The sequence below is a fragment of the Anoplophora glabripennis genome, unplaced genomic scaffold (assembly GCF_000390285.2).
Source record: "Anoplophora glabripennis isolate ALB-LARVAE unplaced genomic scaffold, Agla_2.0 scaffold493, whole genome shotgun sequence".
Taxonomy (NCBI): domain Eukaryota; kingdom Metazoa; phylum Arthropoda; class Insecta; order Coleoptera; family Cerambycidae; genus Anoplophora; species Anoplophora glabripennis.
The window spans coordinates 36,834-52,864 of NW_019416669.1; the positions used below are offsets into that span (position 1 = coordinate 36,834).

Here is a 16,031-nt window from a genome sequence, read left to right on the forward strand (position 1 = left end):
ATTCTCCACCACCAGTTAGAAATCGTGATTTTTTATCTGTTGCATATTTTTTTTTAGAAGTTCTTTTCATATTATCATATAATCTAAAAAATATTGAAAACTGTACAAATTCTGTCAAATTACATAAGAAATATAAAACATGCAAACCATGTTAGTACCTGTACATTATATAAATTTACCTTTTTAAGTGACCCATGTCTCGTTTCTGCACTTGAACATTGCAGTTAAACATACATGTTACCTTTTGCCACATTTCTTCCTTTTTTCTAATTGTCACCCCGTCTGTCTTTTTATTCTCTATTATATTTTTAACTTCGGGTGTAGCCAATATATTCAAAAACAATTCTTTTTCGAAAGTAGAGAAATTGCTACATCTCTCTCGCTTCCTTTTTGAATCCATTATGACTTATCAACTTACTTAATTAACTACAAATTTTCAATACCAAATATTGTTATGTTTAAAACATAGCACTACAAGTATCACATTTAAGGTTATGTTTTGTGTTAAATCAACGATATCGTAACTGAGCAATAGAACATTAGATAAACAGTTTAAAAATAACAGATCGGTAACAAAATAAAGTGGAAAACACTAGAACTATTCAATGTTGCCAAATATTATCAATGATTAACTAACGGTTTATTAAAAATGGTTGGTGAAACACTCATACATTTAATCAACTGTTAAATATTAACGAATAATTAGTTAACAACTGATTAATGAATATTTAGCAAGGCTTGGTGAAACCGGCCCTTAATATACAATTACCTAAGATAACATAAAAAAACCGGTATCTTATTCTCAATAATATATCTTTATAATTAATGCTATGCTGCTCTAACAATATTATAATTATTGTAAATATCGGTTTATTATTAGAAATTAAACTAATATTTTTGTTGAAGATAATATAATCCGGAACAGGGTAAGAAAATAATGGTCTTGATTTTCTGACTAAGTCAAAGTCATACTGCTTCAAACAATTTCACAGACTGACAAAACACTAAGCCAAACCGCATTTCGAATGTCAAGTGCATTTTGTACAAATATAACTAGTTTTTTAAGTTTCTTGTAATTTAAAGTTGACGAACAAATATGAGAACTAATTACAAACTAAAACCGCGCTGCACATACACTGTAATCTTCTGGTAATGCAACGGAAACTTTGTATTAACTTTCTATCAGAAGAAAATAAAGCAAATAACTCAAAAGGAGAATAACTTTCTAGTAATTGCCATCCTCCACGTTACTTACTAATAATTACTTTATAGGATGATGAAACTCTCCAACAAATTTTAACAAGTCCCACAGACGGTGCATGCAAAATTAAACAGGAAGATAAACACGGCTTTGTGAACTTAATTACACAATTGCAGCGAACCGAAATTCATTAGGAGGCTACCCCCCTGATCCTTGTTTTCCTCAACTCGATCTAGTAGTCCTTCTCCATCTATTAAGCGTCCTTTGAATGGTTAGACGTAAACATGAAGAAGGGAAAAGCAAACATGTTCTCTGTTTTCTGGGTAAATATCTCGCTTTGCCAAAGCTTAATGCTAGCACAGCTTTAATAGAGCGTTTATGGGCGGATGTTTTCGCTTGAAATGTCGTTAGAGAATTAACGTTTGATTTAAGAAATATGCTTTGAATATTTTCAGAAACAAAATTCGGAAGATAGTACTACGAATTTCCTTCCAAATTTTGCGATGAATGGGAAAATTTACCAATCAAGCAAACATTTTTAATTGAACAATTTTTCTCGTATCTCGAATTGTATTGGTTTACTCCATTTTAAAGGTGCTAAAAAAACATTTAAATATCTCAATGTTTAACATAAATTAATGAATCATGGAATTCGATTTTTAAAAGACTGTTCAACATACAATGTTTTGAATAAAATATAGTACTGAAATTAATGTACGTATTCTGTCCCCATAATATCCAGTAATGTCGAAATTCTGGGATTCTTGGTAAAGTAATAGCTTCTCCGCTAGGTACTGGTTGATATATTTGTGTACCCACATATATGATGACTGTTAAATAATATTAATATGCCGGTGCTTCTTCCACACAATGCGTGAAATGTTAGAATATCCTCGACTTCAAACAAGCCAACGGAATTTTTTGTAATTCCTTAAACCCTATAAAACGGCCTCATAATCAGATTACGAGTTAATTGCGGATTGAATTAAATTTTAATTATCCCGAATTAACGTGTAATTTGGAGAAAACGCGCCGACGTCTGGCGAAAATAACATTTTGATATTTAATCCCGACTTGAACTCTATTATGTCTCTCATTCTTCAGTGATTTCGAGGCTCAGCACTTATGGAATTGAAGCGACTCCTTTAATATGTTACCAAGCTAATCGTCTTCAAGGAATTGTAATTAAATTTGCTAGACTTTCGAATATATTAAATTATCAACTATTGCCGTTCCAAGCTAAGAGTCCTACAAAAAGTCTCTATACCAGTTAAATTGGGAGTTTGATTTACTTTTATTAAGGTGTCATAATTTTCTTTGAATCGACGACGTCACTGTACTTATAGACCTTAGACCAGTATTCTTCCTACATTGTCAAAAGTGTTTGGAAAATCTGCCAATAAACAAATAAGATTTGAAATAGAAAAAATTCAAATGTTTCACATGGCTATTTGAGTTTTTTATTAAAATTATAATAATACTCACTATCTTGGTTATTTATTTATAAAAACCCCATAAATTATTCATCGTTGTAAAGAGAATTTCCCCTTTCTTCTAATGAGGTAAAAATATGGCGTCCATAAGAAAATCAAAAGTTATCAGCACACATTTTTAGAGATACGTTAATACTGACAACAAAAATCGATTCCTTACTTCATTTAATATCAGACTATACCAAAATTTTGAAAAACAAGTGAAATACGACTAAAAATAGCATAAAATCGGTTTTCTTCGGAACTATTCGGAATTTTCTAAATTCTAATCATCGTGTGGTTGATCCTGGCGTTCCACAGGGGTGCATTTTAGGTCCCTTATTCTAAATTACACTTTCATGCTGATGAGACCCATTTGCATCACTCTTTTATAGAAAATGAAATATGTGTCGTTATAAGAAGGGAAAGTGTATCAATCAATATTAGAATAAATCATATTGGAAAAATATCACGCCAGATGGCTTCCTACCTGAAATTACCAGGCCCTAAAACCTACACGGGGCAATGTAAACAACGAGATTGGAATAGCAAAGAAAGTCAGTGGGGTTGAAAAAAATTATTAAAATTGACGAATCAATATAGAGACTGATTCGACTACAACAATGCAATTAAAATAGATGTTGATGTGACATATTTGTTTCCATTCTTTTGAAGATATTTACATAACAACCAAATTTTTAAACATGGAAAACACGTTTTCTAATTAAAATGTCTCTACAGGTGACATTTTTACCCTTCACTTCATTTTTAAACTTCTATAAATAGCACCCCTTTTAAGCTTGGCGAAGGTTTACTTTTATTTTAATTATAATTTACTAAATTTAAAAGATCAAGGCACCTTTCTGTTTTGATGGTCATTGCTATCCTTGTTATGTAAGCATTAAAGGGTCAAACGAAATGTCAATCATTATTTTCAAAGCTAAATTTACACTTTTATTGAGAGTGAGAATTAGGAACAGTCAGTCAAAGAAAAATTGCGAATACATTTCAAAGATTTTGTTAATAATAATTTGGAAATTACGTTAAATAGAAGAAAAAAGCAAATTCCAGTAGATTTATCTACTTTAATTAAATCATGTTATATTTAGTGATATAATTTTTGCTAGTTCAATTAAAAAAACATCCAGTACATTCTATCTCTTTGCAGTTTGCAGTACGTTTCTTATTCTTCGATATAGACGAGTACCGTAACAAAAGACCCAGAAATTGCCATGGAACGTCGAAACGTTAACGACGAGATCTAATATCCATCCCAACTTTAGATGCGCGAGTAAGCCAAAATAAAGTAACGTGATTGAAAAATCCAATCCGGGGGAAAATGGATTTATGTAGAAAGGCCGGCTACTTCAATATTGGATTCTAAAGTCTAGCTAAATCAAAGACCTAGAGGACTTGCCTCCTCTTTTTAGATAAATGAAGTTTGTCCGGTTTTCCATTGGAATCTGCTTCGGTAATGTGTTTTTAACTGAATATCGGGAAATATTTGAATATGAATTCCGCAAGGTATCGTAGGAAAGGATTTAATAAGGAGAAATAAAATTATTTTATCTACAATCTCCTTATAATCGAACTGTTATCCAACCTTCTAAAGTTATACTTTATCCACTAGTGGAATAAAATAACTTTATTTCAGTAGTAAAATAATAAACCTATAATAAATTAAATTTAATTTATTTACTTATTCACATTAACGTTTACATTTATAGTAATAGACACTTCGTTTTTTGTTTTATCACATTTAACTTCCTTTCCGTTAATAACAACCCTTGTAGCATTGTTGCCACCATTTTCGGAACGCATAACATCTGCCAAAGTTTGTGAAGAATTTGCAAAAGTTACGGATGTCTCTTCTTGTAAGAAACAGCTATATTATCCTTGGATTTTCCTTTCAATATCAACATAACTTTCTGCTACAGAGGAGCTCTTCCATCCACCATTGTAAGATCAGTACCTTTATCGACCAATAAAGCTGTTGAAGTGCGCCTCATACAATTGCCAGTATATGCTTCTGGATTTGCGATATTCAGGAATGAAGCAACTACTTCGCGAATTTTTTATTGTTGTATCTTAAAAAGAATATATCTTGTGTTAGGCGAATTGGACGCAGAGAAATGTATTTTCTGCATATTTCAACAGCAATCACGAAAACCCTTCTTCTACAATTGTAAATTTTCTTCACAGGCCCGTCTTGATATCAGGTACTGAACGTCACTAATTTTCAAATTTGTCAATTCGCAGCTTCGACAGGCACCAGAAACCCTCATTATTAGTGCAACCTTAAATAATTCAATATATAAGTTCACTATATACCTAACAACATGTAAAAGGTAAATAGATATTACCTTAATCATTAAATATTCTTTATCGGAAGCCCCAGTAAAAAATTCTTCAATATGCGTTCTTTCTTCTGCAACTGTTTTGCTTTGTATCCTCTCGATTCACTCGTTCAAATAAGCAGTAAGTTTGTTATATTTTCCAATATCTATATTTTTGTAAACTTTTATAGTAGCCTTCAGCATCGAATATTTCGACCACAGATGAAATTGCATATATTTTCTTCAAATATAAAAAATACAATAGCATGACTTCTTCATTTATTGTCATTACTCTCCGTTTTTCCCTCCATTCGTTAAATTCGGCGAAGACTTTTTCGTAATGTTCCNGGAACGCATAACATCTGCCAAAGTTTGTGAAGAATTTGGAAAAGTTACGGATGTCTCTTCTTGTAAGAAACAGCTATATTATCCTTGGATTTTCCTTGCAATATCAACATAACTTTCTGCAACAGAGGAGCTCTTCCATCCACCATTGTAAGATCAGTACTTTTATTGACCAATAAAGTTGTTGAAGTGCGCCTCATTCAATTGCCAGTATATGCTTCTGGATTTGCGATATTCAGGAATGAAGCAACTATTGAGGGTATCTTCGCGAATGTGTTGATTCCAACAGGCTGAGAATTACATTTTTGGTTGTTGCATCTTAAAAAGAATATGTCTTGTGTTAGGCTAATTGGACGCAGAGAAATGTATTTTCTGCATATTTCAACAGCAATCACGCAAAATCCTTCTTCCATAATTGTAAATTTTCTTCAAACGCCCGTCTTGATGTCAGGTACTGAACGTCACTAATTTTCAAATTTGTCAATTCACAGCTTCGACAGGCACCAGAAACCCTCATTATTAGTGCAACCTTAAATAATTAACTATATAAGTTCACTATATACCTAACAACATGTAAAAGGTGAAGAGATATTACCTTAATCATTAAATATTCTTTATCGGAAGCCCCAGTAAAAAATTCTTCAATGTGTTCTTTCTTCTGCAACTGTTTTGCTTTGCCTCCTCTCGATTCACTCGTTCAAATAAGCAGTAAGTTTGTTATATTTTCCAATATCTATATTTTTGTAAACTTTTAAGTAGCCTTCAGCATCGAATATTTCGACCACAGATGAAATTGCATATATTTTCTTCAAATATAAAAAATACAATAGCATGATTTCTTCATTTATTGTCATTACTCTCCGTTTTTCCCTCCATTCGTTAAATTCGGCGAAGACTTTTTCATAATGTTCCCTGGATTTCGCTGGCAATAAATGAAAAATTGCTACTTAAGCCACAGGAACACAATTACTTTCTTGCATTTTTACCAAATTCAGATAGAACTGTTATTGAAATAATTGATAATAAGCAACGTACCATAGCAACCAGTAGATGTAACAAAACCTACCAGGTTTCATTGAGTACTATAGTGAGAAATACCAAGTCGTGCGAATATGCTTTTATTAAATTCCAATAATTCTGACTCCACAAATATGATTGTGATGTGGCTATGGATAAAACCTTCTCGCGTTTAAACATTCTTGTGTGGATAAAATGCTACTTAAAACACTTATACAATAAATAACTATATTTCTATGTGGGGAATTAAAGATTTTCTTGGGGATGATAAGGAATTTATTTCAATTCTAAAAAAATCATTTAAACAGTTAAAATGTAATTAAAGCGTTTGTTGTACACAATTAAATATTTCTTGAAAAATGTACTTACCTTTGTTTATTATTTGAAAAACTACTTTAATTATCTCTATTAAAAAATATTTTATCTTTACTCAATAGGCAAACTTTTGTTCCAACATTTTTTATTTTATTTATTTACCGTTAACTGATCAGGCAATTAGATTTTGAATATAATTTCAGTGAGTTTTTCCAAACATCATGATGATAATAAACTATTTCATCTATAATGAATGCACATGTTACACTATTTCTTCCTTTTGGTCCTCCTGTATAATTTTAAGGAATAAATTTACTTCCTAGAAATGTGTTTGCATGGAATTAGATGATTAAACATTCAATTGTTCCAGTTTGTCGAAGACACTAACATAATATTCCCCAAAGTAATTTTTGAAAATATTATTCAATTTTCACAATAATGTATATTAATTCTCACGGCATTTGTTTAGGTTCTATAAATATATACCGGGTGATTCAGTTTGATATTCGCAGCCTCGTATCTCTTTTATTATAACAAATAGCTATAACAAACAAATATTTTTAAATCGCCGCATAAATTCTATCAAATGACATTATTAGATCGTCTCCATGGTAACATATATCAAAATTGCTATAGTCAACTGTTTTTATTTAAATGGCACCACTATATATTTTTTATCAATTCTGGAAGATATTTTTTTTCTGCGTTCAGCTATATAAAGAAGTCTATAGTTTCATTAGAAATATTGCTAGAAAAACAGCAAAAAAGATGAACCCTACTTTCAGTAGCTTTATTCTGAAAAATGATAACCAGCTGTGGAAACAACTGAATTTTGACGTTTCTAAATAACGGTTTTTCAAAATAATTGACATTTTGTACCTACCTATTCTATCTATAACNTGAAAAATGATAGCCAGCTGCGGAAACAACTGAATTTTAAAGTTTCTAAATAACGGTTTGTCAAAATAATTGACATTTTGTACCTACCTATTCTATCTATAAAACTAATTAATTATAACATGAATACTTATAGTAACCAAGAAAAACTAGATATGATTTTCATCTATGGATAAGGCCGAAAGAACGCTAAAGCTGTCAGGTATTTATATCAACATCGTTTTCCTCAGAGACAACTTCCATCAGATAAAACTTTCGGAAAGTTAGCCAGGAATTTAGCGGCAGATGGAAGTTTTCAAAAGAAAAGAAGAGTTTTTAAACCCAGAGGGGCAAGAGATAAGAACATTAGATAAATATGTTAAATGGCCTGCTGGATCTCCAGATCTCACACCTATAGATTTATTTCATTGGCCTTAACTAAATGATATTGATGACTTTAAAACAGAATAAGAGTAGAATGTCGGTATTAAACGAAGAAACATTAGAACGTGTTTGTAGAGAGGGAGTGATGAACAGAGCTATTCTGTGTTTGGAAGCAAATGGAGGTCATTTTGAACATTTGAAATAAGTATCGTTTTAAATTGTTATATTATTATCGTATTAAAAATAAAATATATTACTTTAAAAAATATAGTAACTTGTTTCCGCAGCAGGCTATCATTTTTCAAAATAAAGCTACGAAGCTAAAGCTTCATTTTTTTGCTGTTTTTCTACTAATATTTCTAATGAAACTATAGACTTCCTTACATAGCTGAACGCAGAAAAAAAATATCTTCCAGAATTGATAAAAAAATATATACTGTGCCATTTGAACAAAAACAGTTGACTATAGCAATTTTGACATGTTGCCAAGGAGACGATTTAATAATGTCATTTGATAGAGTTTAAGCGGCGATTTGAAAGTATATAGGGTTTATTATAACTATTTGTTAAAATAAAAGAGATACAGGGCCGCGAATACCAAACTGGATCAACCAGTATAGTTTACTCCAGCAAATCCACATGTTCGCATTATTGATGTCTCGATGTGCACCATCCACACCATTCTTCATTTGTTTACATTTACCAAACCGCATCATCTGTAATCGGCTTAAGGGTGTAATGTTCCTCGAAACTCAAAACTTGTATAACGGACGACGCATCTTCGGAAAGAGATGCAGCTACTGTCATTTCTGCGGATCGCTGAAATTTACGACCGCTTAGGACCGTCCTCTCTACACTGTGAAATATTTAATTCCTAAACATTTTAGCCAGAAGTACGTATGTACAACATACATAATACATACACNAGATGTAACAAAACCTACCAGGTTTCATTGAGTACTATAGTGAGAAATACCAAGTCGTGCGAATATGCTTTTATTAAATTCCAATAATTCTGACTCCACAAATATGATTGTGATGTGGCTATGGATAAAACCTTCTCGCGTTTAAACATTCTTGTGTGGATAAAATGCTACTTAAAACACTTATACAATAAATAACTATATTTCTATGTGGGGAATTAAAGATTTTCTTGGGGATGATAAGGAATTTATTTCAATTCTAAAAAAATCATTTAAACAGTTAAAATGTAATTAAAGCGTTTGTTGTACACAATTAAATATTTCTTGAAAAATGTACTTACCTTTGTTTATTATTTGAAAAACTACTTTAATTATCTCTATTAAAAAATATTTTATCTTTACTCAATCGGCAAACTTTTGTTCCAACATTTTTTATTTTATTTATTTACCGTTAACTGATCAGGCAATTAGATTTTGAATATAATTTCAGTGAGTTTTTCCAAACATCATGATGATAATAAACTATTTCATCTATAATGAATGCACATGTTACACTATTTCTTCCTTTTGGTCCTCCTGTATAATTTTAAGGAATAAATTTACTTCCTAGAAATGTGTTTGCATGGAATTAGATGATTAAACATTCAATTGTTCCAGTTTGTCGAAGACACTAACATAATATTCCCCAAAGTAATTTTTGAAAATATTATTCAATTTTCACAATAATGTATATTAATTCTCACGGCATTTGTTTAGGTTCTATAAATATATACCGGGTGATTCAGTTTGATATTCGCAGCCTCGTATCTCTTTTATTTTAACAAATAGCTACAACAAACCCTATATATTTTTAAATCGCCACATAATTTGTATCAAATGATATTATTAGATCGTCTCCATGGTAATATATATCAAAATTGCTATAGTCAACTGTTTTTATTTAAATGGCACCACTATATATTTTTTATCAATTCTGGAAGATATTTTTTTTCTGCGTTCAGCTATATAAAGAAGTCTATAGTTTCATTAGAAATATTGCTAGAAAAACAGCAAAAAAATGAACCCTACTTTCAGTAGCTTTATTCTGAAAAATGATAGCCAGCTGCGGAAACAACTGAATTTTAAAGTTTCTAAATAACGGTTTGTCAAAATAATTGACATTTTGTACCTACCTATTCTTTCTATAAAACTAATTAATTATAACATGAATACTTATAGTAACCAAGAAAAACTAGATATGATTTTCATCTATGGATAAGGCCGAAAGAACGCTAAAGCTGTCAGGTATTTATATCAACATCGTTTTCCTCAGAGACAACTTCCATCAGATAAAACTTTCGGAAAGTTAGCCAGGAATTTAGCGGCAGATGGAAGTTTTCAAAAGAAAAGAAGAGTTTTTAAACCCAGAGGGGCAAGAGATAAGAACATTAGATAAATATGTTAAATGGCCTGCTGGATCTCCAGATCTCACACCTATAGATTTATTTCATTGGCCTTAACTAAATGATGTTGATGACTTTAAAACAGAAGAAGAGTAGAATGTCGGTGATTAAATGAAGAAACACTAGAATGTGTTTGTAGAGAGGGAGTGATAAACAGAGCTATTCTGTGTTTGGAAGCAAATGGAGGTCATTTAGTATTAAAAATAAAATATGTTACTTTAAAAAATATAGTAACTTGTTTCCGCAGCAGGCTATCATTTTTCAGAATAAAGCTACGAAGCTAAAGCTTCATCTTTTTTGCTGTTTTTCTACTAATATTCCTAATGAAACTATAGACTTCCTTACATAGCTGAACGCAGAAAAAAAATATCTCCCAGAATTGATAAAAAAATATATAGTGTGCCATTTGAACAAAAACAGTTGACTATAGCAATTTTGACATATGTTGCCATGGAGACGATTTAATAATGTCATTTGATAGAGTTTAAGCGGTGATTTAAAAATATATAGGGTTTGTTATGGCTATTTGTTAAAATAAAAGAGATACAGGGCAGCGAATACCAAACTGAATCACCCAGTATAGTTTACTCCAGCAAATCCACATGTTCGCATTATTGATGTCTCGATGTGCACCATCCAAACCATTCTTCATTTGTTTAAATTTACCAAACCGCATCATCTGCAATCGGCTTAAGACTCCCAAATAATACGTCAAGTTATTATTATCATTTTCTTTTTTTCAGGTACTGTAGAAAATATCCTGTTCCTGACAACGTCCTAACATGATCTCACTAGCTGTAAAACATCCAGAGTTTCCTCGCACGCTAAGATGAGCTACCATACGAGTAACTACTCAGAGATGAACGCCAGCGTCGATTTAAACTCTAGTTTCAACCTCAATGCGACCCTCATTGGTTTGGCCAACGGCGACAATGCCACCCTCAACATCTCGGAGGGTATCATCCCCTACAACCAAAGACCCGAGACGTACATCGTTCCCGTGCTGTTCTTTTTGATATTCGTGGTGGGGGTGCTGGGCAACGGGACGCTGGTGGTGATTTTCTTGAGGCACAGGACCATGAGGAACGTACCTAACACGTAAGTAATCCCATATTTGAAAAAATCCAAAACACAGTCTACAAATGCTTATAAACCATAATAACTTCATTGTTAACTCTTCATAATAACTGTACTTCCAAAGAAACGTAGGTTTTCCAATAAGTGTAGCAAAACTTTAAAGAGAAGGACAATAATAACCGCCAATGATAATAACGTAATATTTGTTTCATTTTGACATGCAATTGATGACATTTTAAAAATAATATCGTTAAAATGTCCTCGACTTCGTCTGACTGAACGAATTCTGGAGATAGAATTAATATTCAATTTAAGGTCTGAACTTGTTTGTGGCATCTGTAAACCATAGATTTCACATAACCCCACAAGTGAAAGTACAAGAGGTGATATCACATCATCTCCGTGGCCAGTTGACATTAGCGTTTCTCAAAACAACTTGTCCAAGACACTGCTGCAAATGAATTGCCTGACGAGATGTGTGACAAGTGGCACCACCTTGTTGATTAAGCCCAAAAATCACACCAAACCTTCTGAAGCACCTCCTGAATCACTTGAGGATCTTCATCAACAAAAATTCTCCAATTATGTCTATTGAGCCAGAAATGTAAATCTAGTTCCATCTGCTCTAGAGACCATCGCGAAAGTTCGACGCAGATGATGACCAGCTGGCTTCAGGTCTTGAGTAATTTGGACTCTATAAACCTTTAGATGAGCAGTGATGAAAAATTAACTGCATAGTCGTCTGAAGAAGATCAAGAAGACTTAGAAGGACAGCGAATAGAGAACACGCATTTTGATGGTAAATTCGAATAAATTCTACACGTTGTTGATTTCTATATTTTCCCATGACTTGCCACAATGTACTAATCGCAGTTGTGAACCTTTGACATTGACATTTCGAGCCATGTGGCCAACATTCCATTTTAACGTTCGGATACGCTTATTATTGGAAAACCATAGCACTTATAGAACAATAGAAGCTTCACAATGTATGTAAAATTGTTGTTTTTTGCAAACGTTTCTCTTTAGTAGAGTGGTGCACTCCACAGGTCTTTCTGAATACAAGATAAGTTCTCGGTGACGTCAGCTGAAGTCGTTTTGTTAGCGAACACCCCACAACCGTAGACAAAATCCGTATCACTTTTCGCGTTAGTTCCTCAGTTTCTGTCTGGTTTTTCGATTGATTTATTATTAATTATTTATGCTAAATCAGTGAAATTAATATGATGAAATACTACATACAAGTTGTGTATTTAACTCTAATTGAAATATGACAAATGGACCGAAAGTGCACATTTATAGTGTTTCAACATGTTAGAAGGCGAAAATGGAAACCGACAATACCTAGAAAATATTTTACGCCCACAACAAACTATAAGGGTTTATATAAGAAGATTATAGAACTGGAGAAATAAACGAATCCACTTTCGTATCCAAAATTGCATGCAGATGCTATGCCTTGTATATTTCGTGATTGTGTCAGATATTTTTCAACAAGTAAATCATAACTCGAGTAGAGATGCAAAGTTAAAAATAATTGGGGATCAATAGATGTTAGAAGTAACTGAAAAAAAGTAGAGACGAATGTAGCAGACTTGGAACATTAATGACTAAAGAATTATAATGATTTGATATAAAAAGTTTAAAAAAATTGTATATTCGCCAGGTCCAATTATTAGTTATGCTGTTGTAGTAAAAACAAATTTTGAGACAGAATTGTTTCTTTACGATAAAGTCATACACTTGGATACAGACAAATTAGTAACGCTACTTATTTTTAATAACTTCATTGAAATACAAAATCTTGTAGGCAAAATTGTTGAAAACAGTTCACAGACAACCGATTCCTGAGTTAATTTTAAAGAGGAAGAAATAATAAATCATGTTTGTACTGTTTGAAATATTTTTAAAAATGAAAATTCGTTAGATACTATTGACCTCATTGATAAAATAAAACTTAATTTAAATTGTTTTTTTATTTATTACTAAACAATTAAAATTATATTGTGCCACTAAAGAAAGGTACAGTCCGTACGATATTTGTTTAAATATAATTTCAAAAAGACCCCTGCTTCGCTTTCTTGGAATTAACCGCATCGACATCCGAGATAAAAAGATATGGCGTTCATCGTAGCAGCTTACAGTGCATACTGTATTTAGCAAGACATTAGCAGCAATGTGGCATTTGATAAACCAGTTAACACCGCATTTTGCACAAATATCTAGGTTAAGGTCCACCGGACAACCCATGCACACAACGTCTTACATTTGCTGAGTAGATTTTTTCAAGAAAGTTATTTTTAGTTTTATTTCCAGTTACGTCAATAAGCAAAATTGTTGTATACGAAAAAATTATGAAAAATTTTCTAAAATTAACTAAAATTTGCAACAGAAGCAGGGGCGTCCGTTTGGTAGTTATTGCCTTCCATCTTTAAATGCATTGTCTGTACTTTGTGTTGGAAACGAATAGACTACAAGCCCATCGGAAATTTTCAAGGGGTCATTTGGCCCAGCATGAATTACTTATAAATCAATACTACCACATATAACAATAACTTTAGAAACTATGCCGTCAATTCTTGTTGGTAGGTACAGGTGAGTACACAGGTAAGCTAAACCTGCCCACCAAGGGAGGGTGGTTTTCGGCAAAACATTTTTGTACGGCATTTTTAAAGTACATAGGTTATACAAAAAAAAATGAACCTCGACCTAATGCCGGAACAAAAATAGCAATACCGGAAGCCAGGAATATTTTTGATTTTCCGAGAATTTTGGCCCGGGTTTTGGTGATTTATTACAGTACGAAATTTATACTGCATGTTTCGGATCGATACATAGATACATTTTTAAGAGACGCCGTACGTACTTGCTGATACAGGGGTTAGGAATACAGGGTGCAACCCTCTATTAATATATTTTGTTAATACTGATACCTAACAATAACCAACAAAGACAAAATGCCGTACAAAAAAAATGGTTCTAAAGGGCTTGACATATATTTTTGCAAATATGTAAGTAGATATTACTTGCAAGAATTGATTTTATTATTACTACTATTTTCTCCTTAATACAAATTATTTACTACTGTACGGCCTTTCTATAATAAGACTTACAATATCATACATATAGAAATATTTTTCAGTAATGCCGTACATATTTGTCGATACAGGAGTGAGAAACCCCGGATGCAAACCCCTATATTCTAACGTTTATGGTTTCCGATCATTGAAAAATTGTCGGCATTTTTGTTAAAACACTATTTAAGATGTAAAATAATTTTTAAGTAATATACCGTTAAAAAACCATAGGTCGATATAAAAATTATTAATTTTATTAATTTGAAAAGCTTATATATTAATATTTTTGTTCACATGTACATAAGTAAAATTTTTTCAAAATCCGAAAAATTAGAATTAAAAAAATCTATAAAAAAATCTGCACTCGAATATATATTTTTAAAATTTGGAATTATTTTTATTTTAAAATTAAAATTACCACTTCGAGATTCTAGATGGCCATCAAAACATCTTTCTCTGTCTCTTTTTTCTTTTCGGCGTGTAAATTTTTATTTAGTTCTATTCATGTTTATAACCTACAATCTTAAAGTTGTTTTTGTAACAAATGCACTTTTAAATTATTTTTACTAATTTTAAACATATATTGTATGCCAATGGCTTCATCACAATTTTTGCATATATAAATTGTTCAAACAATTGTAACAGAAGTTGCAAATATGCAAATGCAAGGGTACTGTATTACTTCAAAACAAGGACATTTAAATAAAGGGGACTATGCATGTCACAGTCTATCTCATATGTTGGGTGAAGCTAGACAAGAGGAAAGCAGAGGGCTTTATTTTCATCCAACTGATGCGCGCGATTACATCTCCAATGTCGTACATTTTGGATGGGTCAAAATAAAATATTTTATAGTCCTAAGTCAATATATTTCAACAGCTACTCAGTATTTTTATAATAAATATATATAATATTTTTATAACTTCTTGGAATCCCAATAACTGTAACCATTTCTTTCTTGTTGCACCATCCCCAAGCATCCTAAAAACGTTCACATTTCACTTTTAGAATACTGAGGCAAATTTTCAGTGAGACATAAAAATATATTCCCAAAGGAGAACATCAAATGGTTGAATGAATGCAACTTTCAGTTGATTGCATCTTCGGTATTTTTATGTATAAGTGAACCACCACCATATTTTTGCTGTTGTATTTATTCAGTTTTTATGCTCGTGCATTTAGTAAAATTGTAAATATATTTTTGAAAAGGTTTTTGTCGTAGAGGAAAATGAAAATGATGAATGATTAAAATTTGTAATGTTGGGTATAAGGGATAACATTGAAATACCTATAAATATATTAAATATAAATAATGTCTGTAACTTATTTGTGGTGCAGCATTTTCCTTTGATTTTAATGGCCAAACGTGGTTCATATTATTGTTTTCTTACTATTTCAGCAAAAATTTTAAAAAAATACCAAGTCAGTTTTATAAAATTTTACCGTTATTCAAATAAAAGTTACCCACACGCACGACAATGGCCACAGTTGCATATACATTCCAAAGTCACCTTCAAGCACGCTTACCTGTGGAAGGATAGCTGATGTGGATGTTTATAATCCAAT

The 16,031-nt window shown here is 31.8% G+C and overlaps 1 protein-coding gene across 1 annotated transcript in view; it reads left to right on the forward strand.

The window, feature by feature from the left end:
* Positions 1-11,140: 11,140 nt before the first annotated feature.
* LOC108909656 (neuropeptide CCHamide-1 receptor-like) overlaps positions 11,141-16,031 on the forward strand; it is a 61,470-nt gene continuing 56,579 nt past the window's right edge. The window contains exon 1 of the mRNA XM_023455192.1: positions 11,141-11,409. Within this exon, the coding sequence (XP_023310960.1) occupies positions 11,141-11,409 (269 nt within the window). The remainder of the gene's footprint in view (positions 11,410-16,031) is intronic.